Source organism: Saccopteryx bilineata, chromosome X (assembly GCF_036850765.1).
Source record: "Saccopteryx bilineata isolate mSacBil1 chromosome X, mSacBil1_pri_phased_curated, whole genome shotgun sequence".
In the NCBI taxonomy this organism is placed as follows: domain Eukaryota; kingdom Metazoa; phylum Chordata; class Mammalia; order Chiroptera; family Emballonuridae; genus Saccopteryx; species Saccopteryx bilineata.
This window is the reverse complement of record NC_089502.1, coordinates 120898305-120923728: the sequence shown is the minus strand read 5'-3', so window position 1 is coordinate 120923728 and position 25424 is coordinate 120898305. Positions and strand designations below refer to the sequence as shown.

Sequence of the window (25424 nt, the reverse complement as noted above, 5' to 3'; positions counted from 1 at the left end):
TTTTACTTTTCTTGAAGTTATATGAGTCCATTTCACCCCAACCGATTGTCTAATTATTAGAATGTGTGTGGAATCATTTCAATACAGATGAATATATGTCAGTGATAAGACAATGACTCCACAGAGAATCCATTTACATTCTTGATTATCTTGTAAATTATATTTCTCTGGTAGCTCCCTAAAGAACACTAATTCACATTCGCTGCACATGGCTTCTGTCATCAGTTTCTTTCTGCAGCTAGTCATTCCAAAAAAAAAAAAAAAAAAAGGCTCCTATCCATTAATTTCTTCTTTGTCACTGAGCTTGAAACAATCCCTTCATTCTACAACTACATATGTATCTGATTAATTTTATGTCATCAAATACAAATGTGCTTGTCCAGATAAAAATTATATTTAAAAACATTTTTTTAGCTAAGTAAAAATTTTCTTAGCCAAGGAATAGATATGAGATGACCATTACTAGCTACACATTATGATAAAAAAATGAAATTGACAACCATCTGGGTGTAATTCCTGTTAATTTACAGAGGCCAAGTGTTTTCAACATATGTCATGTACTCTTTAAATGGAACTTGCCTGCTTTGTGTAATTATATAGTTGTACAATGGTATTTTGAAATGAAGATCTGATGATCAATGTCTCTTAAACAGTATTCTACATTAAAGTGTATACCAAAGCACAAGCACACACAGCGTCTGTTTCATAAAATGAAAACAGCTACAAAGGTCTGCATCTGAAGAGAACAGGCCCAGAGAGATCGAGCTGTACCCTCGTACAAAATTAAAGGTGGCTAACTCACATCCGCAATCTGGACTCAGGCAAATGTAGTCAGTCATATAGAACTATTACAGCAAGTATAAGTCTAGCAAATTAGCTATTTCTAAAAAAAAAAAAAAAAGATACAGTTTGTATAATGTATTTTAAAAACTTGGACTTGCACAGAGCCTTTTCAATAATAAAAATAGTTCAAGCTATACTGGAAAGTTTTATCAAGCACAAAGTCAAAAATACCCCTATAGCAGATGGAAAAAGATATCAGTGTGCCTTGGCATCACCAGTGTTAATTAAGGAGAGGCTCACAGGGTGCAAAGTTAAAGGATACACATTTTAGGGCTGCCTTAAGCAAAATAGTAAAATGTCAGGACTACCCCAGGCTCTTGTTTCTAATCTTCTTCTCTTTCTGAAGACTTCATTCATTTTAATTTTTTAATTTTTTTTTAATTTTATTTTTTTTATTTATTCATTTTTAGAGAGGAGAGAGAGAGGAAAGAGAGCGAGACAGAGAGAAGGGGAGGAGGAGCTGGAAGCATCAACTCCCATATGTGCCTTGACCAGGCAAGCCCAGGGTTTCGAACCGGCGACCTCAGCATTTCCAGGTCAACGCTTTATCCACTGCGCCACCACAGGTCAGGCTCATTCATTTTAGAGAGGAGAGGGGAGGCGCAGAAGCATCAACTCCCATGTGTGCCCTGACCAGGCAAGCCCGGGGTTTCGAACCAGGGACCTTAGCGTTCCAGGCCGACGCTTTATCTACGGCACCACCACAGGTCAGGCCAAGCTTCTTCTCTTAACATCGTCCCTTTTCACACTTTCAGAGCTCTTCCTTCCAACCCCTTTCCTACTGAAATCTGCTTAGTCTAAAGGTGTTACATGTAAGTTATTTAAACCTTACTGGGATTTTATAATAATGTGCCATTTCTTCCAGTAATATCTGCATTTTAAAAGAGATGCTAAAAAAAAAAAAAAAAAAGATGTTGAAGCATGTGAAGAAAAATAAGAATTATTTTTGACACGTTGCGTTTTGCACGCCTTTTACCACCCACGGCTGAGGAGGGGACATAGAAGAGGGACAAGCAGTCAGAGAGGCCTTAAGTCACCATTAGGGCCTGCCCCTCTCTGCGGCTAGGAATCCGACTGAAGCATTCACGCCATCAAGAGAATTCGTGGCCAGTATGCTTTGTATTCCACAGGTCCAACCTCCTTAGAGCCCTAACCAGCCCATCCTAAGTAGTCAGTGTTGAGTGTTGTTGTTGTTACTGCTTCCTCTGTAGATTCTGAACTTTTTAAATTTGGAAATTCAGGTGTGCTGAAAACTTCGTGTTAAAAGAAAACACATCTTAAATCAAAGCAGACTGGCAGAAAATGTACATAGAGACTGCTCAGAAACTGATACGTCGTTCAACATTTGCTCTCTGTGAACATACTTGAGTCGTGGCTCTCCAGTAATCAATAGTGATACCCTTGACTTGGAAAATTATAGTATATTTGCCATCATCTGTACAAAATGAAACCACTGATGGAAGATGACCAGGAGAACATTTCCTAAGATTTGACAAAATCTGCTGGGCATACAAAATCCTCAGATTATGTGTGTGTTGATTACTGCTGTAATAAAATATCTGAACCAAGTCTACAGGGTTAATGTCGCTAGATCTATTCTACTTTGGGGACATGCTTTTGACACAACACTCTGTATCTTGAGTGAGTTCCAAGACACAGAATCTGATAATATTCATTCACTTTAGTTTTGTTCTCAATGATTGAGATACTTTTTCACAAATTTCTGATTGGGGATTAACACATTATTGCCAATAGAATAAAGGTATAGGTTCAAAGTTCAACACAAGAAGAGAAGAATTCATAAAAAAAATCCTAACTCTCATACCTGGAAATAAGGCAGACAAACAAAACTCAAGACAAAAATGACAGTAGCTAGTCTTCACCATCCAAAAGTAGGTTTTAAAAGCTTAGAGATGTTTTAAAAGTGAGTCCCCAGGAATAGTACCACTGGGCACAATGTTTTAGTTTTCAGACAAATACGGTAACATAGTAAACTTCCATTGTCTGTGGTCAGCAAAAAGCCCTAAGAGTCTCTAGGAGAATCATAATTTTAAGCTTTGTGTGTCCAGGCTAAGTCCCTCATAAGAAGTTAGACTTGGCCTTTAATTCTTCCAGTAAATTCATCTTGATGGCCTATTTTTTCACTTCCTGGCATGTACTTCTGTCCATTCTTGCTCTATCTGATCCTATGGCCTTCTCTATTACAATGACCAAAACTACAGAATAAGTCTCCGAAGTTGCCTAAGAATGTTCATGGCAGCATTATCCATAATAGCCAGTAAGAAGAAACAGCCCACATGTCCATCAACTGCAGAATGGATTAGGAAAGTGTGGTCTATCCATACAATGGAGCAACACATGGTAATAAAAAAGAATAAAGTACTATTACATGCTAGAAAAACACCACATACCGTGTTCATTTATCTGAGGTGTCCAGAATAAGCAAGTCTATAGAAACAAAGCATATCAGTGACTGTCTAGGGCTGGGGCAGGCTGGCTTCGTGAGAAATGGAAAGTGACTGAAATGAGTATGGGGTTTCTTTTGGGGGCAAGGAAAGTGACCTAAAATTGATTCTGTGGTCACGGCTGTACAACTCTGTGGATATCCTAATAACCAGTGAATTATACACTTTAAACGGGCAAATGGTATGGTATGTAAGCTCTATCTCAATTAAGCTCCTATACAAAAATAAGTGCTAGAGGCAGGGGCAATAAAGTGGAGTAGGTAGATCCTGAACTTACCTTCTCCCACAAACATGTTAAAATTACAATTAAATGCAGACCAACCATCACTGAGAACCACCTGAATACCAGCTGAACAGAAGTCCTAAAACTAAGGACATGAAGAAGCCTCATTTGGATGGGGAGGCGAGGCGAGGCAGGGACACAATCTAGGTAGCCCCGCCCCACAGAGTGGTAATTCACAAACAGGAGAGAGATCTCAGCCATGGTGGTCCAGTGCAGTGAGGGGTCCAAACCCCACATCAAGCTCCCCAGCCCAGGGGCACCTGTGCCACGCAGGGAAGTACCCATGAAATGTGGCTTTGCAAACCATTGGGGATCATGTCCAAGAAAGACGACAGTGGGACCAAGACGCAGCCCTTGAAGGGCTCAAGCACAAACTCCCTTGCTCCAAGTTCCCAGTGCACATGCAGCAGTTTGAGAAGACCCTAGGTCATGCAGGGAGGAATTAAATTGACTAAGTTTAAGGTCAGGGCTGGAGGGACAGGGAATAACGGGAACGCTCTCTGGGGACGGAAATGCTGGCGGGCACATCTGCTCCTTTGCTTCTTTTGTTCTGCTCTCTTCCACCTGGCTGGCCCGGCTCCTCCGGGTGTGCCAGATGTGCCACTCTCCATTAACCTGGCTAACACCATTTGGCCCACTCAACCTGCTCACCCCAAATGGCTTCAGACCTCCCACACACATGGAGGCCTAAGCCCAGGGCCCCCAAGCTCAGCACAGGCCACCTGCGGCCTCAGCTCATGCTGTAGCTCCCACCATGGAGCACCAAGCCCGGCGGTGGCGGGCTTTGGCTTGCACCACAACTATCACCAAGCTGCCGCCACAAGCCAGATCCCCTCCCGAACAGCTCCACACCCGCCAGGCAGCCTCGGCTGGCATCAGGGCCCCACCAAAGCCACTCCCGCTCTGTGAGGCCAGCCCACACATGCCAGCTTATCTGCTGTAGTAACCTCCAACACTGAGCTCAGCAATGTTTCATTTTTGAATCTGTCTCTTAGGGCAAAGGCAACAAAAACAAAAACGAATGGGACTCCATCAAAGTAAAAGCTTTTGTACCACAAAGGAAACCGTCAACAAAATGAAAAGACAACTTACTGAATGGAAGAAGATATTTACAAATCATTTATCTGATAAGGGGTTAATGCTCATATAAGGCATGCATACAACTTACCATCAAAGTAAACAAGCAAACTGATTAAAAAATGGCAGATGACCTGAATAGATATTTCCCAAAGAAGAAATTCAGACAGCCAACAGACATGAAAAGATGCTCAACATCACTAATCACCAGGGACATGCAGATTAAAACCACAGTGAGATATCACCTCACACCTGTCAGAATGGCTGTCATCAAAAAGACAACAAAGAGTAAGTGTTGACAACGATGTAAAGAAAAGGGAGCCCTGTACACTGCTGGTGGGGATGCAGATTGCTGCAGCTACTGTGGAAAACAGTACGGAGCTTTCTCAAAATAATTAATAATAAAAGCACCCAGCAATCCCACTTTTCTGGATATTAATCTGAAGCAAGGGAAGACACTAATTTGAAAAGACAGATGCACCCCTGGGTTTAGGGCAGCATTATTCACAACAGCCAAGATATGGAAGCAGTCCAGATGTCCATCAGTAGGTGGAAGGAGAAAGATGATGCACATTTACACAATGGAATATTACTCAGCAATGAAAAGGAAATCTTGCCACTTATGACAACATGGATGATCAAGAGGGCATTAGGCTAAGTGAAATAAGTCAGAGAAAGACAAATGCCATAGTATTCCACTTATATGTGAAATCAACAAAACAAACGAACAGATAAACCAAACCATCTTGAAATAGAAGAACAAACTGATGGCTGTCAGAGGGGAAAGGCGAGGGGGCGGGGTGAAAAAGGGGGAGGGGACTAAGAGGTACCAATGACCAGTTATAGAATAAGTCATGGGGAAGTACTGTATGGAATAGAGCCAATGATATCATAATAACTATATATGGCGATATGGTTACTAAGCTACCAGTGATCACGTTGTCGGGTATATTCACGTCTAACCACTATGTTGTACACCTGAAACTGACGTACTGTTGTATGTCAACTATAATGAAAAAATAAAAGAGGGACATATTAAGAAATTATAACTGGAAAAAAAATGAAGGGACTGACATGAGGACTAATAAATAAATTTCAGGAAAAAAGGTAAGTTCTAGATTCAAAATCATAGCACAAAAGATTATTTTCCCAGTGAAGACAATTTTCTACTGCTCTTGCCTACTATGGAGGAATCGCGTTGAACCCACCTATGTAAAAGACAATGGTGTGTACATGCTATAGGATTATCTGTGCACTTTTCAATATTTTCAGATGAATTTAAAAAGAACCTAAAAATAAGCCCACAGAATGCACAAGTCTGGGTTAACCTTAACAACTTAGATGATTTCAGTCTAATGAAAAATGACATCACAACCTAAACAGGTATATTAAGAGATTTAAGGAAAGAATGATAACCTAAGAAATGAGAAAAATAGGCGCTGGCCAGTTAGCAAGTCATCCCAAAACAAGGTTGCAGGTTTGATCCTGGGTCAGGACACACGGGAAGCAACCAATGAGTGCACAACTAAGTGGAACAACAAACGAATGCTTCTCTCTCTTTCTCTCCCTTCCCTCCCTTCTTTAAAATCAATTGAGTAAAATAAAAACAGCTGAAAATCAGCCAAAAAAACACATCAGGGAACAGAAAAACTCCAAAGTGTATTCATCCATTCATTTTAATCAACACCCAGCACTACAGAGATAAAGATATATGACACACTGTCCCTCCCTTACCGTTGAAGAGCTCACCTTCTAGCATGTGGGGTATTGTTTTCTTTAACCACGGTGACAAACTTTCCACTAATGTAAAAGGACTGGGAATCATTCTTACTGCTAAAGCTAAAATACAGGCTGTTTCTAATACTAAGAAATTATAGGGGAAGGATCAGATGGATTTACTTATGACCTGCAGTTGGCAGACAGCGGTACCATAAGATAACCCAGAATGTGGAGACACAGAAAAAGGTCAACTTGAATTATTAAGATAATTAAAAAAAAAAAAAAAAGTTTAGGCATCTGCAGAAGCCAGCTGTTTACATAGATAATTCGTGCCTGGAAACCATTTCTAACTGGGCATACTCAATTACAATCAAGTACACAATTAAGGCATGTCCTTATTCTTCTTTCTATATGCCTATATTCTTTTCCCGGGAGGACCCTATCCTCTTCCTAAGTTTCCCCCTGCCCCAGCCATTACTCCTCAATTCAGACTTCTAAACTCCTCACCTGTCTTTTCAACAGTCTCTCAAATGTTTCCATTAGCTTTGGGCTCTGTGAACCTGAACTTGCTAAGCACCAAGCCATACAAGGTTGATATATTACTTATCCTCTTTAACATTTCGGTGTCAGAAAAGGAACCTGCTTACTCAAGCAGCGTGACACAGGAGCATACACTAGCTACACATTTTTAAACTTCATACCATAATTGTCAGTGGAGAACCTTACAACAGAAATGCTCTACCTGCAATACGGTTGTAAGACAGGGAACTGCCCTCCCATGTGTTGGTAATACACGTTCATTATCACAAGGACACAACTGGCCTTTGCATCTAACTACTGAAAGAGATCCAACAGGAATTGTGATAAGAGGCTAAAGCTGCTGTCTGGGGTAGACATCCTTCAGAATTCAGTTGGTTAACAACACTTAAGACTGTCATACAGCAAGTTTATTCCGTCAAGTTGTTGATGGAAATTTCTGTGGGTCGTTTGGAGATCCAGGTTATCCAGTGAGATACGGCATAAAAGGACTATAAAGAATTTTCTGTGTTCATGGGAGATGATTTATTGCCTACCTTTGGATTTTCCAGAATAAATCAATTTGGCTGCTAGGTTTATAGGGCTTTACTGCTAGAGCATGTCAGAAGTTACTTTTTGTGAGAAAAATCCAGGCTTCGTCTGCAAAGACACCTGCTATAGCTACTTCCTCTGATGTCCCCAGAAAGACAATGGCTAGGCTTCTCAACACCCACACTAGACAGCCAACTGTACCATCTTCTTGCCTGGTTTTCAAAGTTTAGTACAGACTTGACTTTCTTATCAAAGTGTGCTCCACAGAACGTTACAATCGGTCAGATATAAGCAATGCTGGGATACAGAAAGCTAAGCATATTTCTTCTACATTCAATGCTCAAGTACTCATGAATTTCCAATACAAGTGTTTCCAAAGCTTATCTGTCTTTGGAATCATTTTTCTTAGGCATATCTTAGTATTCTGCAGAACACATTTTGGGCAACAGTGGCCTTTATCCTTGGAGAACTGTCGTCATTTCTTTGGTCTTGAATGTGAATGTTAAGCTTTCCACAATTATCAAAGGCCACTAGAATGAGCCACATAACATTTCCTTTGTTCTTTGCTATGAAAGTGTTGATGTGGACACTAGCCAATAATCACATCAAGTGTAACAGCGTTTAAGAGCCCAGGACTGCCTGAGTCTGAATCCAGTCCCCATTCCTTGTTAGCTCTAGGATGTGCCTTCACTCTGTGCCGTGGAGTCTCTATTCTGGAAAGAGCCTCTCATAGGGTTGCTATAAGAATTTCAATAAGGTCTTAGTGTACTTACAACAGTTCATGCCTATAGCAAGCACTCCTATAACAGCCCTTTCTTTTTGTTGTTATTCAGAGCCAGTAAAGACATAGTATTTTCTTAGAAGGCTGCATGCTTCTTTCATGCAACGTTAAATAAACAAATCATTACGTTTCCTCTCATCCCCCTGGCTGCAGACGGTATCGGACCGAATTTGAAGCTCAGTTATATCAACTGTGCTAATCCGTACCATGTTCACTGATTTGCTATATACTGCAGGAATTTTATTGCTATGTATTTTCCTTCCCCACATCCTTTTTGGAAAATGAATCCATAAAATCAATACAGGAAATTTCCACTGGAATGTCCTTGGGCAAACAGAACTCAGTATGTCCTATCCACAGTTCTTTTTTCCTCTATTCACTGACCTTTGCAAATGAATAGCTTCTCCTCTGTGCACTGTGATGTGTTTTGATGATGGTTTCCCAGTTCCCCAATTAAAAAATTTCATATCACCCAATTCCTCCCTCTCCTTTCTCCCCTGGCCTCATTCACTGTGACCTTCCCTTTTCTCCATCCCTTCTTCACTTACTTAAGCCATCCTTAGTTCAGAACCTGACCATCTTCTCAACACATTGTACCACTGTCAGCCTACCACTCACTCCCCATGACTTCAGCTCCTTGCCTACAATTATTTTTCTCGGTCTTCCCATCCTCAAAAAACCTTGACTGTTAACTGCTTAGCAGATAAAAATCCAAATTCCTTAGTATAACATCTGAAGTCCTTTAATCTGTGGTCTCCGTCAACGATTCACTACTGTCTTATTTATTATTCTCACTCTGTGTTCTGGCTACACATTACTCCCTGCCCCACTGGTAGGGAACAACCCAAAAAAACCCTATTCAGTCTTTACTGTCGAGTCCCTTTGTGAAGGTCTTTCCAATCTTTCCGACAGAATTAATCACCGACCTCTGTGCCCCCCCGAGCGCTTGTAACACTGGCTTATAATTAGTTGTTTATACACTGCTCTCAAAAATTCGAGGATGTTTCAAAATGAATATGAAGTGATAAAAAAAAGAAGCATTTGATTTTTTTTTATTGAACGAGAACACCAGAAAAGGAAACGACAAGTCTAAGAAAGTTGTTCAATTATGCAAATAAGATGCAAAACCAACTTTTATTTCGTTGGTGAAAATGCACTATTCAAAAGGCTGAAAAAAGGCTGAAAGTGCTGGAGTATCTGCACGTCCCTGATCCCCTAATTTTTGTGAGCAGTGTATTTTATTTGATCCTGAGCCCCAGGAGAGGAAGCGCCAAGGCTTATTCATTTTCCTGGTCTTGGCAGTTTGAATACCACGCTAAGCATTTACTAACTGTCTGCCGAACTGAATGGAATTATATCCTTAGGCCTGGAAAGGAACTAAAGAAAGTTATGACTACAATCAATTCTGCAGTGGGCCGGCCGGGGGATGCAAGTCAATGGGAGATAGGCGTCTTCACAGACCGTCTATAACGGGAAACCGGACTGTGAGAACTTCAGCTTTTAGTCAGCCTGTTCTAGGGAGATGGCGGCTGTTCGTTTAAGTCCTGGGTATCCCTATCACCAGAGAGCACTTTCATTTTCTGGTGGTGTGAAACAGTCCTTAGGACTATCCCATTTCCTATATCAAGATTCGAAGCTCACCGGACAACAATTTGATTTTTATTCTCATTTCCAAGATGGCTTATTCTAAGCTACACAACCCTGGAATGGTGGAACAACTCTAGTTTCTAAAAAAACCCATGTATTTCTCATTTTAATAGATTTAGTATTTATTCTTAAACCGCACGCTGTTCCACAAAACTGTTTCAGACAACGTTTAGTATACTTAGTATAACAAGACCATTTCAAAGAGAGGGCATTAGGACAAAAGGGACAAATCAAATTGCCAGTCTGGGTTATATACATTTACTTCCAAGAATTGGATGGCATCAACCGGTCCCCTCCAGCTTTGATTAACTCTGGATAAATAAAGTGAAGAAAACTGAATTATGGGCTGGCCTGTTAGAAAGTGGGCCTTTGAGCCCTGGCTGGTTGGCTCAGTGGTAGAGCATCGGCCTGGTGTGCAGGAGTCCCGGGTTCGATTCCCAGCCAGGGCACACAGGAGAAGCGCCCATCTGTTTCTCCACCCCTCCTCCTCTCCTTCCTCTCTGTCTCTCTCTTCCCCTCCCGCAGCCAAGGCTCCATTGGAGCAAAGTTGGCCTGGGCGCTGAGGATGGCTCTGTGGCCTCTGCCTCAGGCGCTAGAATGGCTCTGGTTGCAACAGAGCGACGCCCCAGATGGGCAGAGCATCACCCCCTGGTGGGCATGCCGGGTGGATCCAGGTCGGGCACATGCGGGAGTCTGTCTGACTGCCTCCCCGTTTCCAACTTCAGAAAGACACAAAAAAAAATATAAAAAATAAGTAGGCCTTTGAATGCTGGTGCCCCACACCCGCACCTCTGCTACCTGCCCAAGTGACACAGATGTGGCCGGCTCTCATTCAGCTTATTAAATGAATGCATATGCCCTTCAGTATCTCTTCATATGGAAGCTTCTCTTGCCATGAAAGATCTTGGCTGTCTGATTTACATGGGAAAACGAGCCCCCTTATCTAAAAAAGGCTCTGCGGCCCTTTGCTCTGAGGGCTCATTTTGCCAAGTGACAGGACGGCCTAGTTTCATTCAGTTTCTTGGATACCACTCTTTCCCCACCAGTCCAAGTTAAAAAAATCAAATGTATAGGTCAGCTCTAGGAGTCAGTCTCTGCTGATCACCAATGACATCTACTGGACATTTAATGTTCACTCCGTTCCCCTCCCCACCCCCATTCCTGACCCTAAGAGTCTCCCCTATCACACTGTCTTCAGAGTGGCCCTTCTCCCACTTGTGGCCATGCCCTGGCCTGTATCCTCGTGCCCTCAATCCTTCTCCCGCCTGCCTCCTCTGAGGAAATGCTCCTATCATTCCCAAGCTCTCTGCCCCTATTCTAGGATCGTCCTCCAGCATGAGAAAAGCCACAAAGAATCCCTAAGTAGAAAGAGAAGACCAGAGTGAACACTACACAGCATTTCACGTGAAATGATCCCAACAACCACAAATACATTTGCAAATAGTTGCATGTGTACAGATTATCCCTGACTAAATAAAGCAATTAAAGGGGCTAGTCTACAAAGCCAGGCTAAAAAGTTGGAGGAACGCTCACTTTTCTCTTTATGCCTTTTCAAATCCTTTAGATTTTGTTATTACCTGTTAAAGACTAAAAGTAATGAAATAAATATCTTAATGTTCTCATCTCCCAGAGTTCCACCAAGCTCAGTGTTCTTGTGCCACAGGGTCCCTGGTGAGCCAATTCCCTCTCCGTTTCAACTACCATTTGTGAGCTGGGGGCGGAGATCAGTAGCTCTGGCCCACACCTCTCCTGCAAGCTTCGAGGTTCCATTTCTCACTGTCAGACATTAACACGTATGTCACCAGAACCTGCAAGTCAACCTCTTCCATACCCCATTCACCATCTTCCAGCTCCTCTCCCTTTGATGGATCAATATAAATACTGTAAGTTTATACTGATGTCAGTATACAGAGAAGGGATCTGCTGCTACTTGTCCTGAACCGTCAGTCCCAGATGCAACCATCAACTACCTTGCCAGGTGTCCCCCCGGAATGGGACTCATTCCTTCCCTCCGCAGACCCATCAAACACCAAATCAAACAGCGCTGCTCCTCCCCTGCAATCTCTCTCAAATTCAGCCTGCCCGCCCCATTGCCATTCCTTCCATTTAGGCCCTAATCTTCTCTTGCTTGTGTTTTCATGCTACTCCCGCTTTGATTTCCTTCTGTCAGTATTGTTCTCAAAATTACCCTCCACACAGCTGCCTGAGTGATGTATGGAAATGTAACTCTCATTTTTTTTGAGAGAGAGAGGCAGGAAGATCGAGCCGCTCCTGTCTGTGCCCTGACCAAGGAATCGAACCGGCAACCTCTGTGCTCCAGGACGATGCTCTGGTTTAACCAACTGAGCTGTCTGGCCAGGTTAAGTATAACTCTGATAGCATCTTTCCTGGCTGGCATGCTCGAGTAGCGTCCTGTGCTGGGCGGAAGGGCACCAACTCCTCAGTGTGGCGCCACGCCCTCCTGACCTGGCCTTGCCCACCTGTCAGGCCTCGTCTCCTCCCGTCTCGTTGCCTGGTTACAGACGCACCACAGCCGTCTGCAGTCTCCCAAACACTCGCTGCTGTTTCTCGCCTGCTCCTTCCTCTGCTTGAGATGCCCACCGACCCCCTCGGCTTCCCTTGCCCTTCGGGATCTTCTCACCATCATTAGGGACTCACACAACGGAACCTGGAGCAAAGACAGCCTGGACCTGTGAAGATTAGAAACGGCTCGCCCCAGGTCCAAAGTCATGGCTTCATTGTAAAGCAGCAGGATCACGGTTTCCAGCTACTTTCACTCAGTGGTATAAGAAATTGATCTAACATTCCTTTGAATATAACATTTATAATGGTGCGTAATTGTTGAGAAAACTCAAATTTAGGCTGTATAACATCTGGTCGCCCAACAAAAAGACACATGAAAGGTACTGAGTAGTTACTAAAAATCTCCAGAATTTCCTGTTGTCATGTAACATCCACTAACAACTTTAATTAAATTGAGACTTCACAGTGAATCCCGTTACCCTCCTTTTCAACCTGGGAGCAATCTAATCAATTTGCTATGCAGGCAGCAGAATGCCAATCAGTTTTTGTCTCTCATAAAGGCTGCCTCTTCATTGCTAGGGTCATACCTAGAATTCCAGAGCAAGCCTTGCTTGGTTCATTCAGACAGTGCACAGAAAAATGTGTCAGAATTTGACATTGCAAGCTGAAGGCAGGAGACTGCAGGCTTTAATATATGTGGGGGCGAGGGGCAAACTTTGAGTTTGCAACATTAAGGACACACCATGGAACAAATCTTCAACATTCAAATGGTCCTGACCAAATAAAGGTGAATGTGAATGAGGGTATGAGGGAGACACATTATGCAGAAGCAAAACATTAAGAATAGAACAAGGTGCTGGTCCCTCAAATTTCTGACACACACACTACTGAGAAGATTCAGAGTCAGACGGAGCTTTGCTCAGTGCCTTCACATTATTTTTGTGGCCTAAACCACAAATCAGAGAATGCCAGTGCGGAGACATCCGGGGCCTGGAGTTTGGAAAGTGAATTTTTAACATTCTAAATTTATGACAAAGCAATGCTGGGCACTAATCAAGGAATTTTGGAAAAGGGAAGGATTTTGAAAAGGAAGCAGAGGAAAAGCTGTTGAAAGGCTTTTCTCTGTGAAATTAGGTTTTTAAAAAGGATTTTAAATCCAGAGTACATGCATGAGTGCTACAATGAAAATCAATCAGCTTCATTTCAGTTCACTTGTTCATTAATGTATTCAACAAATCAACAAATATTTATCGAGTGGGATATGTAACAACTGGGAGAAATGAAATTTGAAAGACAGCGATAAGATACCCCCCCGAGACACTTTGAAATATCATTCTGTTTTCCAAGGGGATTGAGGGGCGGTGTCATGAATAAGGATAATTAACAGAATTCAGTAACACATGTAGTCAGGAGTGGGGATCTCCAAACCTCTTTTCTCTGCGAACTGGCATTTCGAGATGTCACAGCTATGTGACAAAGGAACCCAAAATACAACAGATGTAGTATGCACAAGTCCAGACGACATGGGACAATCTCAGTTGTAAATACCCTTTCCCCACTTTCTCTAAAAGTACGCATGTATTTGTCCAGTTCTGTAGCCTATTTGGCTTGGGCAATCCTGCCAGCGTGGCAGGCGCAGAGAGAGGGCACGTCCTGACCTCCTGGCGTCTCCCAGAGGAAGAACAGGACATGGTGAATTAAAGGCTCCTTAGGCAACATTCAATTCAAAAATCATGAAGGCTAAACTATGGCTTTAAAGCTCCTAGAGCAGAAATGCAAGAAAACAGGAGAGGACAGCACAGAGGAAACTAGATGGGTCATTTTCAGGAGGGGAGCTGTACAGAGAGACATTTCTTTGGGATTTGGTATTAAGTGAAAATGGGGCAAAATAGGGAGAGAAAGAAGGAAGCTCATTCTGACCTTTCTTGAAGGTCAAGAAAACTTAGAGAAAGACTTGCCTAAAACCAGTCTCTGCAGTTGGAGCTCTAAGCAGACTTCAATATAACTCCTTTCTTCTTTCAGGGGAAAAACCACACCTCTTCCTGGGGAATGATATTGGAATTCTTTCATAGAGAAGTGCTTAGCGCTAGGTACAGTAGAGAACTGATTTAATCCTGCCTAGTCCTTTAAAGTATCCCCTCAACTTAAGGTACATTCCAGAGAATATGTCACAACTCTATGGAAGTGATATTTATAGAGAACAACCCTTCTTTATTCTCTGGTACAAGGCAGAGCTGGCTAGTCTGAGTCCAAGAATCTGGATTTGAACTTGGTTCCGCCGGTAGCTGATTGGGAAATCTGGATCAAGCCATTTGAATCTCTCTGAACCTACATTTTCCCATCCGTCTTCTTTACAGAGCTTTCAGAAAGATGAAAGGACCCAAAGTCCATTAAAGTGCTCTAAAAATGACGAACTGGTATATAAATGAGTTATCAGTACTCTCCTAATGAGTACTGACTGACCTGGCTTTTAGGGTGTGGAAGGAAAGTATGCTAACAGCAAATAAGACAGCCATCTTGACAAAGATATATTACACAATGGCAACAGTCACATAGCACCAAAACATCTCTACTCCTGGTTAACATCAAATTCCATTTATAATACTAATTCCAGCTTTTTTCCCTATTTGACTTTGAGCGCTAAAATAATTCAAGATTTGGCCCTGGCCGGTTAGCTCAGCGGTAGAGCGTCGGCCTGGCGTGCGGGGGACCCGGGTTCGATTCCCGCCCAGGGCACATAGGAGAAGCGCCCATTTGCTTCTCCACCCCCCCTTCCTCTCTGTCTCTCTCTTCCCCTCCTGCAGCCAAGGCTCCATTGGAGCAAAGATGGCCCCGGCACTGGGGATGGCTCCTTGGCCTGTGCCCCAGGCGCTAGAGTGGCTCTGGTAGCGGCAGAGTGACGCCCCGGAGGGGCAGAGCTTCGCCCCTGGTGGGCGTGCCGGGTGGATCCCGGTCGGGCGCATGCGGGAGTCTGTCTGACTGTCTCTCCCCGTTTCCAGCTTCAGAAAAATACAAAAAAATAAATAAATAAAAAGAAATAAAAAAATAATTCAAGATTTAACATAAATGGATACTAACAATGATCCTCAAAGTAGAGAGAAAGGTTTTAATGACCATGGTCTTCACTTGCCAACCAATCTGACAAATGAGGTCCAAAACGATGTTGCCACTAAAACCAACAAAATGTTCAGTATTACCCTCCTGCTACTCATGTGACATCCTTGCTATATTCTTAACTTAGGTTCTTATCAAATATTTCCTGAATATGCACTAAATATTCACACTATGCTAGGAACTATAGGGGACATTAAGAGGATTAAGACACACACAGTCCTTGCCCCAAAGGCATTCACCATCACATTAGAGCAGGGGTCTCAAACTCGCGGCCCGCTGAACAATTTTGTACTGATTTTTTTTTTTGTTTTCAATTGCAGTGAGAAAAGTGTTGCGTAACAGTTGCCTTTTGTAGACCTAGTGCGGCCCGCCGAACGGCTGTGATCTTGCTTTGCGGCCCACATGCTGAGTTGAGTTTGAAACCCCTGCATTAGAGGAAGGCATTGGGAATAACTGATAAAAAAGGCGCACTGTCAGGAAGTTCTGTGAGAAAGGTCCAAAGTATCCTGAGAATCGAGACAAAAGATAGATTACTTCTAAACGCAAGGGCCTAACAGGGCTCCGTGAAAAAAATTATTTTGAGAAAGGCCATGGAGGGTGGATAGAGAAGGAATGGGGGTCAGCGGCTAAGCCAAGCAGCTTGTGCTTGACCCAGAAAGTGGACAACAGCAGGATGCATTCAGAGACAGTAGCTACAACAGCACGGCCAGAACACACGTACGAAAGAAAATGGAGTTATAATAGCAGGCCAAGAGACAATTGTGGAAGGTTTGAAATGCCCAGCTGAGAAGTCGGATTTTTTTTCTAGTTGCAGAAATCCAGTGACGGAAGAAGGCCACGATGGATCTTGGTTCTGGAAGGATATACAACTGGCATTACTATGGAGGATTTACTGGACGGGTAGGAAAGAGATTAAAGGGAAGCCGTCCGGGTAAAGGCGCTCTGGCCATAGGTCAAGAGTATTAAGAGCTAGACAGAGGGAAGTGGCAGCAGAAAGCACTGGATGAATGACAGTCTGCCTTTTCATCTTGAGGTGACATACTCCCCGAGGGCACCGGTTCTCAGATACACCTGTTCCTGGATTAAGAAATCTTGGTGCCTTGGGCTAAACCAAGGAGATGAAAGTAGTCAAGTGCCACAAATTTGAGCAACTGCTCCTTTAAAGACTTGCCTGGTGGCATTTGTCTAAAGAAGGCACACTGAATTAGAGGTGATCATGTGCAAAAGCCTTTCTCAACCAAGGGCCTGTGACAGAACAAATGTCATACAAAACAAAGTCCAATGACTTGCGTTATCCTGACAGCACGCAATATCCCAGATTTTTATATCTTTGCCCTCTCTGCCATCATTGTGAATTTTCTTTAGTCTTTTACTTCTATAGTTTCCACTACTTTTACGTGAGCGTCTTTTTCAGGAGATGACTGACAACTGGAATCATCTCACTAACCTGCTACAATGATGAGCATAAATGTTATGACGAACTAATTAGTTAAGATGAACTAATTTATTCCCTGTGTGACCAAGCTAATGAATCTACTTTCTTAAACGCTTTGAGAGAGATACTATGGCCAAACATATTTTGTACAAATCGTATAATTGTAAAATTAAATGACCTGCTTTGTTTTTAAATACTATGCTCAAAGAAAAAGTCAAACCCTCTGAAACACATGCAATAAATCAAATAATACCACCATCAGTATTAATTCCTTTCCCAACTAAAATAGGAATTCTTAATTATACTATTGCATTCATTTTTGTCTTTAACAGAAAAAAAAAAAAAGAGAGAGAGAGAAAGAGAATCTATAAACGGAGCTAAACAGATTATTGGAGAAAACAATTAGACATCGAATGACTCTAAGTGAAGATTCCTGCACTTTTCTATGTGTGCAAGCGTATGCACTCTGCATACCAACGACAAAGCTAGAAAGAAAACTCACCTGTTTTCTTCCTCAAGATCTGCTAGGATTCTCTCTAGCTCCCCTCTTTCCTCACTCTCTAAGGAAATCAAGATCTGGGCAGGACTACGAGGCTGGCTCAGGGGGGAGTCCTGGTTCAAACTTTGGCAGTAATGCTGGATTAACAAATGTTCATCATCTCTGGAAAATAAAATCAAAGGTTTTGGTTTTTGCTCCTTTACTTGTGTTGGGGGTCAGGGACTCGGTTGTGTATTGAAAAATAGAAACATTTATTTGCTCTTAACAATTAATTAGACTCTTTTTCTTGCTTCTAAAGACATCTGGATACTGCTGAGGTTGTGGTCGACCATCCTATGGGTGACAATTGGAGTGTTTTTTACTCTTAAATTTCTTTCCTTTTTCCCCCTAATTTTCAGTTGAATTTGGCCTATTTACATGGGTAAATTAATGGCAGAATTCCAGAAATATTGGGACTCGATGGTGACATTTTAACCAATAGTTAATAAATATTAAAAGACATAATAAATGGCTGTATAATGCTTTCGCTACCAAGCATGCCAGTCTGTTCACTAGCCCACACCATTGCTGGTACTGACCAAGAAAAACTACAGCTCTTAAAATAAGAATAACTATTTTAAGTGGGAGGCAATGGAACCAAAAAGGGCTGCTTCAGTAAGCCACGTTGAACTTATAAAAGCCACAGAGGCAGGACAGTAACAATAACGAAACGGTAGGCAAGTGGTTGTTTCATTCCAATTATTTAGATTTAAAAAGAAGGGAGAAAAAAAGCCATTAAGGTGGCTAAAAGGAAACTGAACAACGCATTCTTTAGAGCAGCTAATCTTGGGGAACAAAGAAGCAAAATGCTTACAGTTTATAAGGCAGCTGCAGCCTCTCCTTGAAACTGGGAACTCCCTAACTACACGGAAAAATTATTTTCTAAGTGCATTGTTCCTAGCTGCTCAAAAGCCCGTGTACCTCCAAGTTACAACTTCACTTGTCCTTAAGGAGAGGCTAACGCTCTTTGGCTAAACACCAGGAAGACGATCGCCCTCTACACCCACTTAACTTCCTTTTCTCATCGCAGTGTTTTTCAAGTTGAAAAATAAATCCAGATTTTTTTAGGAAATAATCCTCCTGGTTTAAATAATTTTGGTCCATGAAGCCAGGTAATTGGCCGAGAAGTGAAATACTGACTAAAAATAATCACTGGGTGTTAAAAATAAACATTTACGAGAAGTCAACCAAGCCTCCAAACCACTTCCCTAGACCTGCCCCTAAAATATCATTTTACTATCCAGGAATGAGTCAAAATGGGTTTTAGGTCCTCAGAATCATCTAAAGCTTTTCATTTAAAAAGAAAACAAAAGCAGTTTTACAGCCTAATTTATCAACTCTCTTCCCAAATTCTGAAATTTTATTGCTAGACCTTCCCATGTTTAATTACCAAAGATAGTTATAATTAAACTTCTTTTACTGTTTGCTTAAAACTGTCAGTGGATGGCAGCCATTATTATCCAGATACAATCTGAATTAATTTGAATGTACTAGAGCTTCTACTATTACAATCAGTGACCAGGAAAAGCAAATCACTCAGGTCGTTTACATTGGTTGATTCTTTGGTCACAAATTTTCCCGTTAAAGTATTTTAAATGTGAATAATATTAATACTTTCCCCCGTAGCTAAGAAAGAGAATGTACCACAGTTACGTTTGGGAAAAAGGTCGTTTTAAGCAACTAAGTCACATACAATTGGTTGAATGTTGACTTGATTCTTTATTATCACCTTCATTGCCTTTTAGGTATCAGATGAGATGAATGACTCCCACGTCTCCAAGAACCAGTATGTATAAATGCCCTGTCGATGTGATTTCCCTCAGCCTTTTCTCATCTCAGTGTCACTTTGGGTGGACATATCAACTACGTGATAAACTTATTCATTTGTCTCTTTGCCTAGATTTTCCATGACAAATTGGTCAGAGCTATAAGCTCTCCAACTTCAAACACTGTTGTGTTGTGACCAGATTTCTTCTAAATTATCTGTTCAGTTAGCAGAACTTAATTTTTTCTATTATATGAGTTTTATTCCTTTTTTATTGAATTTCTTGGGGCGACACTGCTTAATTAGGTTGCATTAGCTTCCTACTCTGCTCCGTCCACCTCAGGCCCTTAGTGCATGGTGATCTTCCTCTGTGCTCCTTACGGTGAATGCTTCCCCCACTCCATAATGAAGCCTGTTTCCCTGCCCCTTGTAACATCACGCTCTTTCCTTCCTTAGACGGGCCAAGCTTAGCATCCTACTGAAAACCTGTGACCTGAATCTGTACTCCTTCTTCTGAAACCCTTTACAAGACTGCCTCTCTTTATTTAGTTCATGAAGATTTTAAATCACAGAAAATCTGTTGCTTTGGATCGCTGAAGGAAAGTGCCCAACTAACCTATCGTATGGGAATATTCGCCAATACAACTCTGCAAGATTCTGTCTCCACTCCTCCAGGAGTGGAGGAACTACTACCTAGCCATCACTTAAAAATTATCCAATTGCTTTAAATATTGGGCAGGTCTGGTCAAAGATTAAACATTTCCTAGAATTTTAAGTATCTGGGACTTGGTAGTTTGTGATACTATGGTATGAAATTAGACTAAGGCCAACTTGTTTTTGCTACTCTGGAATACCAATAATGAAATGCTACGGTTTGGATGAGCTCATTCCGTGTCAGATTAAGAGTTACGGGGAAAATCGTAAAGAATGGCTCCTTGAAAGATCACATATATATGCTGCCAGGTTCTCTCTTCTGTGCTACCCTACCTCTAAATCCCTCCAAGCAATTTCATCCTCAGGAACAGTTTGTAAAAAGAGACGGGATACTTACATGCTCTCATTAGGAGAGATGCTATCATTTAGATAAGATCCATTGCTGTTTTCCATTTCTGCTAGCCTGATAAAAAACGTAAAAGCTCATTAAAACTTATGTGACTTCTTAGAATCTACTCAAGACCTAATCGAACATTCCTGAAAACTAAAGGGATAAATCACGTCAAGAGGAGAAAGGAACCCTTCACATTAAAAGGATGTGTGTGTTGGCCTAACCATTCGAGGCGGTGAGCAGCGGACCACAGCTAGTTAGTTAGCAGCTTTACATTTACGCTAGGAAGGATCAAGGGAAGTCGTATTTTGTTGTTGTTCTTTTCTTCGTCACAGATCCATCTTCCTTTCACTGAGAACAGGCCTTGGTTTTGTCAGAAGCAAGGCTTCCTTAGCAAATACACTCTGTACCTTACCCTGCCCCTTGTTTGTTAAGATCATTCAAGTTTCCCACTGACGACAGACAAGTTCGGCAGTGAGAGTATTGATCAAGGACCGATTCCCAGTAAGCGTTCTATACATTCTACTACCAATTTTTACCTTTAGAAACCTCCTTCACCTCAGACAATAATCAAGTCTTTTTACAACTAAAAAAAAAAAAAGTTAACCAGACTCTTACAGATTTATTTAATAAGCATAAGATACCTTACAATTAGCAATGCAGTTTTTAGTTATAATAAAAATGATCTCGAGCACAAAGAAGGTGAGACAGACAAGTCCAAGCAGTAGCAAAATCAACTCTTCTTTACGGTATGTTACGTAAAATAAACACACAGTGGAAAGCTGACGCTTTCATATTCTCCACATAACATAGTAGCATTTCTTCACACACCAATGTCTGGTCTGGCAGTTTTCTAAAAAGGTTAGATATGGTTTCTAAGCCAATTTCGTAAACGTGCTCAGTATACAAGACATACCAAACTATCGGGAATGTTTAAGGGCCGGGGTTCAGGGAGATTGTTCTGGACTAATGCCCTTATTGGTGTCCAAAACCAACATGCAGTGGAACGGCATGCACGTTAGAGGGCAAGTTGATTAGTAGAAATCAGACAAATTTGGGGGGAGAAAAAAAAATACTTGTCTAAAATTATTATAGGTTAGCTTTCCTTGGTTAGTTACTTTAATCAATATTTGCCTGGCATTCAACTAGTCTCATACCTGCTAGCATAATGTTCAATGCGTGAATGAGTATCATCGTGTGAAAGCTGGGGGGACGAGGCAGGCCTATAAGGCAGAAAATGTGATTAGTCATAGATACCATCCATTAATGGAGAAAAAACCCCACCACACCATTATGCTCTATACATAGCCTAGAATGCTTTTATTCTAAGTCTAGGGACAAGGCACACACTGAGTTGTTCCTCTATTTTAGATATCGTCCAGTATTCTAAATCCAGGTTGGGGAGAGGGGTTCTCATGCTTCTGCTTTTATCAAAAGCCATAAAGAGAGATCAAAACCTTCTGTGGAAAGTTTCAATTCTAGAAAAGATTGAGGGAGACAATCACTTGTGACATTTTGTCCTAGCTTGTAATAGCTCATATCCTATAGTTCTGAAATTGTTTTAGCACTGTGTGGTTTAAAATTCTCAAAAGTTTACACATTGTGCCATGTGCTAGAGCCCTTTTTATTGAATGAAAACTGTATGTTTGCCTAGGAGATTCATAGTCAACAATTTCAGTTCCAAAGAGGCCACTCTTAAGTCCATAACCTCTTAAGATTCCACATATCAAGATGTCTCGGTCTGTACAATTCTGTACAGAAGGAACATATCTATCAGTTTAGCAGCAGGTATATTACTACTTCATAGAATAAAACGGAACGAGCCCAAATTCTATTGTAATGTTTTTAGAAAGAATGACTAAATTCAATAGAATGTCACAATTTCAGAAATATTTCTTATTAGGGATACTGTGTGCTGATATATAGAGGGGAAAACAAGAGAGGGAATTAATTAGCATGAATAGTCTATATATATACTTTTGGGGTATAACCCCAACCCCTTTTCTGGTCCACAGACTAGAATTTTGGTAGGGTTCACATTTTTTCCCCCATCTTTTCACATCTAATCTATTAATTATTCTCAAAGTTGTTATAGTATCTTTGGATTAACTTTAGGAAAAAGATCCATCTGTTTTGAAAACCAGTTTGGGCTTGTGCTTTTTTGTTTTAATTGGAATAAGACAAAAGGTCTCTTCCATTTCTCTCCTAAGAAAGCCCTTAGGTAAAGGCATGGATCCAAAAGTCAACAGTAATCTATTCAGTGAGGGCTGGTTTGGTCCAGCATCCAAGCAGCATTCAGGGACTTGGTGAAAACACTAAGAAGATGTTTAGGTTTTTTTTTCTTACATTAAAAAAGAAAGAAAGAATACCGTGTAGTTACCTAGGTTTACATGGAGAATGTGTTACAAATCTTTATTTCTTAAAGAAGATACACAATCATAAAATGATTACAACAAATAACCAGGGGACTGAAGTCTTCCCTGATAAAGAAATGTCCTATTTATGAAATCAATGTTGTCTAGGTCAAGAAGCACTGTAATCAAATGTCGAAGGAAAAATAAAGACATTTAAACTATCAAGAGGAAACAAAAGGATGACTACCCAACTTGCTAGGCAGATCCCAAGATTTCCACACGAATTTTCACTCTAGTTTGGGAGAGTTAATCTGGTAATTTCTTAGATCCATAGCCCTGGAGCAGCCTATAGTTATGAAAATGCTAAGGTTTGTTTTGAAAAAGTCACTGCAAGTAAAGAAAATTTAGCGCTTGGATTATTTGGCTTATAAGCCCTATCTTCTCAAACAGACCAACCTTTGAATTATATACTTCTTATAAGCTAAAAACCCACCTTCAAGAAAAATGTTTTACTGTTTTCCCTTATAACAGTTGCTACCTGGGTAATGTATAGAAGAAAAAGCTGGGACCCTGAAGCATAACCACACCAGGAAAACCAAGCATGTAAATCCAAAACACTTTAGTCAACTCTCATACAGAAAATCTTACGTAGAGCTTTAATTCTTAGCCTTGATAATTCCATGTAATTTTTCTTATTAATGCACACAGCACCTAACAGCATGCATAAGCACAAAGAACTCATAATAGCCAGAAATCTAAAAAATATATACACTACAGGAGGTGGTTATTAAGTCAGAAAATGAGCCAAAAGGGAGTACTGCTCAGAGAATAATCATTTAAAAACCAGGAATTAGTAAAAGTACAAAACCACTTAGCCCAGAAGCAAACTATAAATGCAAGGCCTATTTAAAGAGTTTTCAAAGGGAAGGTAAGAATACTGTTCTCCCTTCCCACTTCCTAATACAAAACAATGTACCCAGAAGGATTCTTTCTTTTACAGTTAATGGCCAATTCCATTCCACCCACCACCATTTTCTCTTTTGTGAAAACTCCATTAGGGTTTCCCTCCATTTATGTTTCAAAGCAGAACAGCTCAAAGAATACTGTTTGACTGTCTCATTTGTGGACAAACAATATGAAAGGTTTATGCTAGATTTAGTTTCAAATAATATGACATACAGGTAAATAAAGGTTTTTTCAAAGGCAAAAGAAAAGATCTGTGTCTCAGTAAACTTTCAAATTGTGCGATCCATTTCAACGGATTAAATGCTGTCATCATCATGTTAACATCAGATAGAATTCCTGCATAATAAAACACATTCAGATCTGGCTCTTCTACCTGAATAGACCAGCTTTACAATATATTTTATAGACTATAGAATCCTCTGAGTGAGGACTTTAATAAAATTAGTGGTATTAAATAAATAGGGACTTTAGTCTGCTGGGTTTTTCTTCTTTAAAATTAGAACGTCCCACCATTTTCTAATAATCTAGTAAACTTTTAGAAGAAGCAAAATAGTGGTCTATTTCAGTTGTTAGAGAAGATGTTTTAACAAAGGATGTTATTAATTTTAAAGTTCTCCAAAGTTTAAAACAAACGCCTTCTAGTTAAAATCAGTTATACCAAACTCACTGTCATAATTTTCTTCACATGAGTGTATGTACAAAAGAAACATCTTTTCTTTCTTCCTTTCAGTTGTTCTTAGCTTATTATTTTTTGCTTTCTTTATCCATGTATTTTTAAAAATTATTATTTAGCATATTTGTCTTTTGGATTTTTTTTTAAGTGGTAAAAACTTATTCTAACAGAGTTAATCCATTTGTTTATCAGGATCCAATCAAGCTGAGGATTTCACTATATCAAGTTTTTAAAAAGCTTATTATTTATGAAAGGGTCTAACGTCTGTAAACAAATAGACTACCTGGGTTAGGGGAAACAATTACCAATAACAAGGAACATAATTGAAACTTAATGACTCCCAAGCTGTTTGAGCATGATAATTAAAGAAAATCAGGTACTTCACTACTTATAGCTCCCATAGCTCAAAATTAAGGGGCACGGTACTGCAGCTTAAAATAAACCTCAATTAATCATTTGCATTAATCACTACAGGATCTTAAAAAAGGATCTACTTTAAATTACATGGTGAAATAATTTAGACCCAACAGAAGCATATTAAATTCTTACATAGGCCTGCCTTCCAAATTGCTTGTTTACCCCTTATATATAATAGAGCTGTCTGACTTTAAATACATATCTTAATAAAGTACACTGTGAAATACCCAAAACTCCACACAGTGACTTTGAAACATGCACACTGTTTGCTAATATATAAACCACAGGCCCCCCAAATCAATTTTCTACCATGATAAACTCTGAGATAAATCAAATGTCTGTTAGTATCTAATATTAGTATTATTAATACATGCCAATAGTAATAACAAAGACTGCAGTACGCCTTCCTGCCGGTGAGCTGAACATTCAGTTTGGAGAGGAGAGCAAAAGTGAGTTTAGTTAAAAACGAGCTCATGTGCATATTAGTCAAAGAGCGTGGCATTACCTGATAAAAAGTCCACACACCATAATGAAATTACACAGCCCAACTCAACATCATACCCTAGAACAAATTCTGCTGATATTTAACAGTCCATCCACTTGGAACAGGCCTTAAAGAATAAACCATCATCCTTTTGGAGGTCCTAAAGCATCAAGTCTCAAGAAATGTGGCTAAAGAAAAGCTCTTCCCTGCTTATAACTGAAGAATAT

At 40.7% G+C, this 25424-nt stretch overlaps 1 protein-coding gene across 9 annotated transcripts in view; it reads right to left on the bottom strand.

Moving 5' to 3' along the window:
• Window positions 1-25424, bottom strand: part of DMD (dystrophin) — a 2360554-nt gene that overhangs the window by 35134 nt on the left and 2299996 nt on the right. For all 9 annotated transcript variants that reach the window (XM_066250305.1, XM_066250306.1, XM_066250308.1 and 6 more), the window contains 3 exons: window positions 21461-21526; window positions 20310-20375; window positions 17458-17616 (listed from right to left, as the gene is read on the bottom strand). In XM_066250305.1, coding sequence (XP_066106402.1) covers window positions 17458-17616; window positions 20310-20375; window positions 21461-21526 — 291 coding nt within the window. The remainder of the gene's footprint in view (window positions 1-17457; window positions 17617-20309; window positions 20376-21460; window positions 21527-25424) is intronic.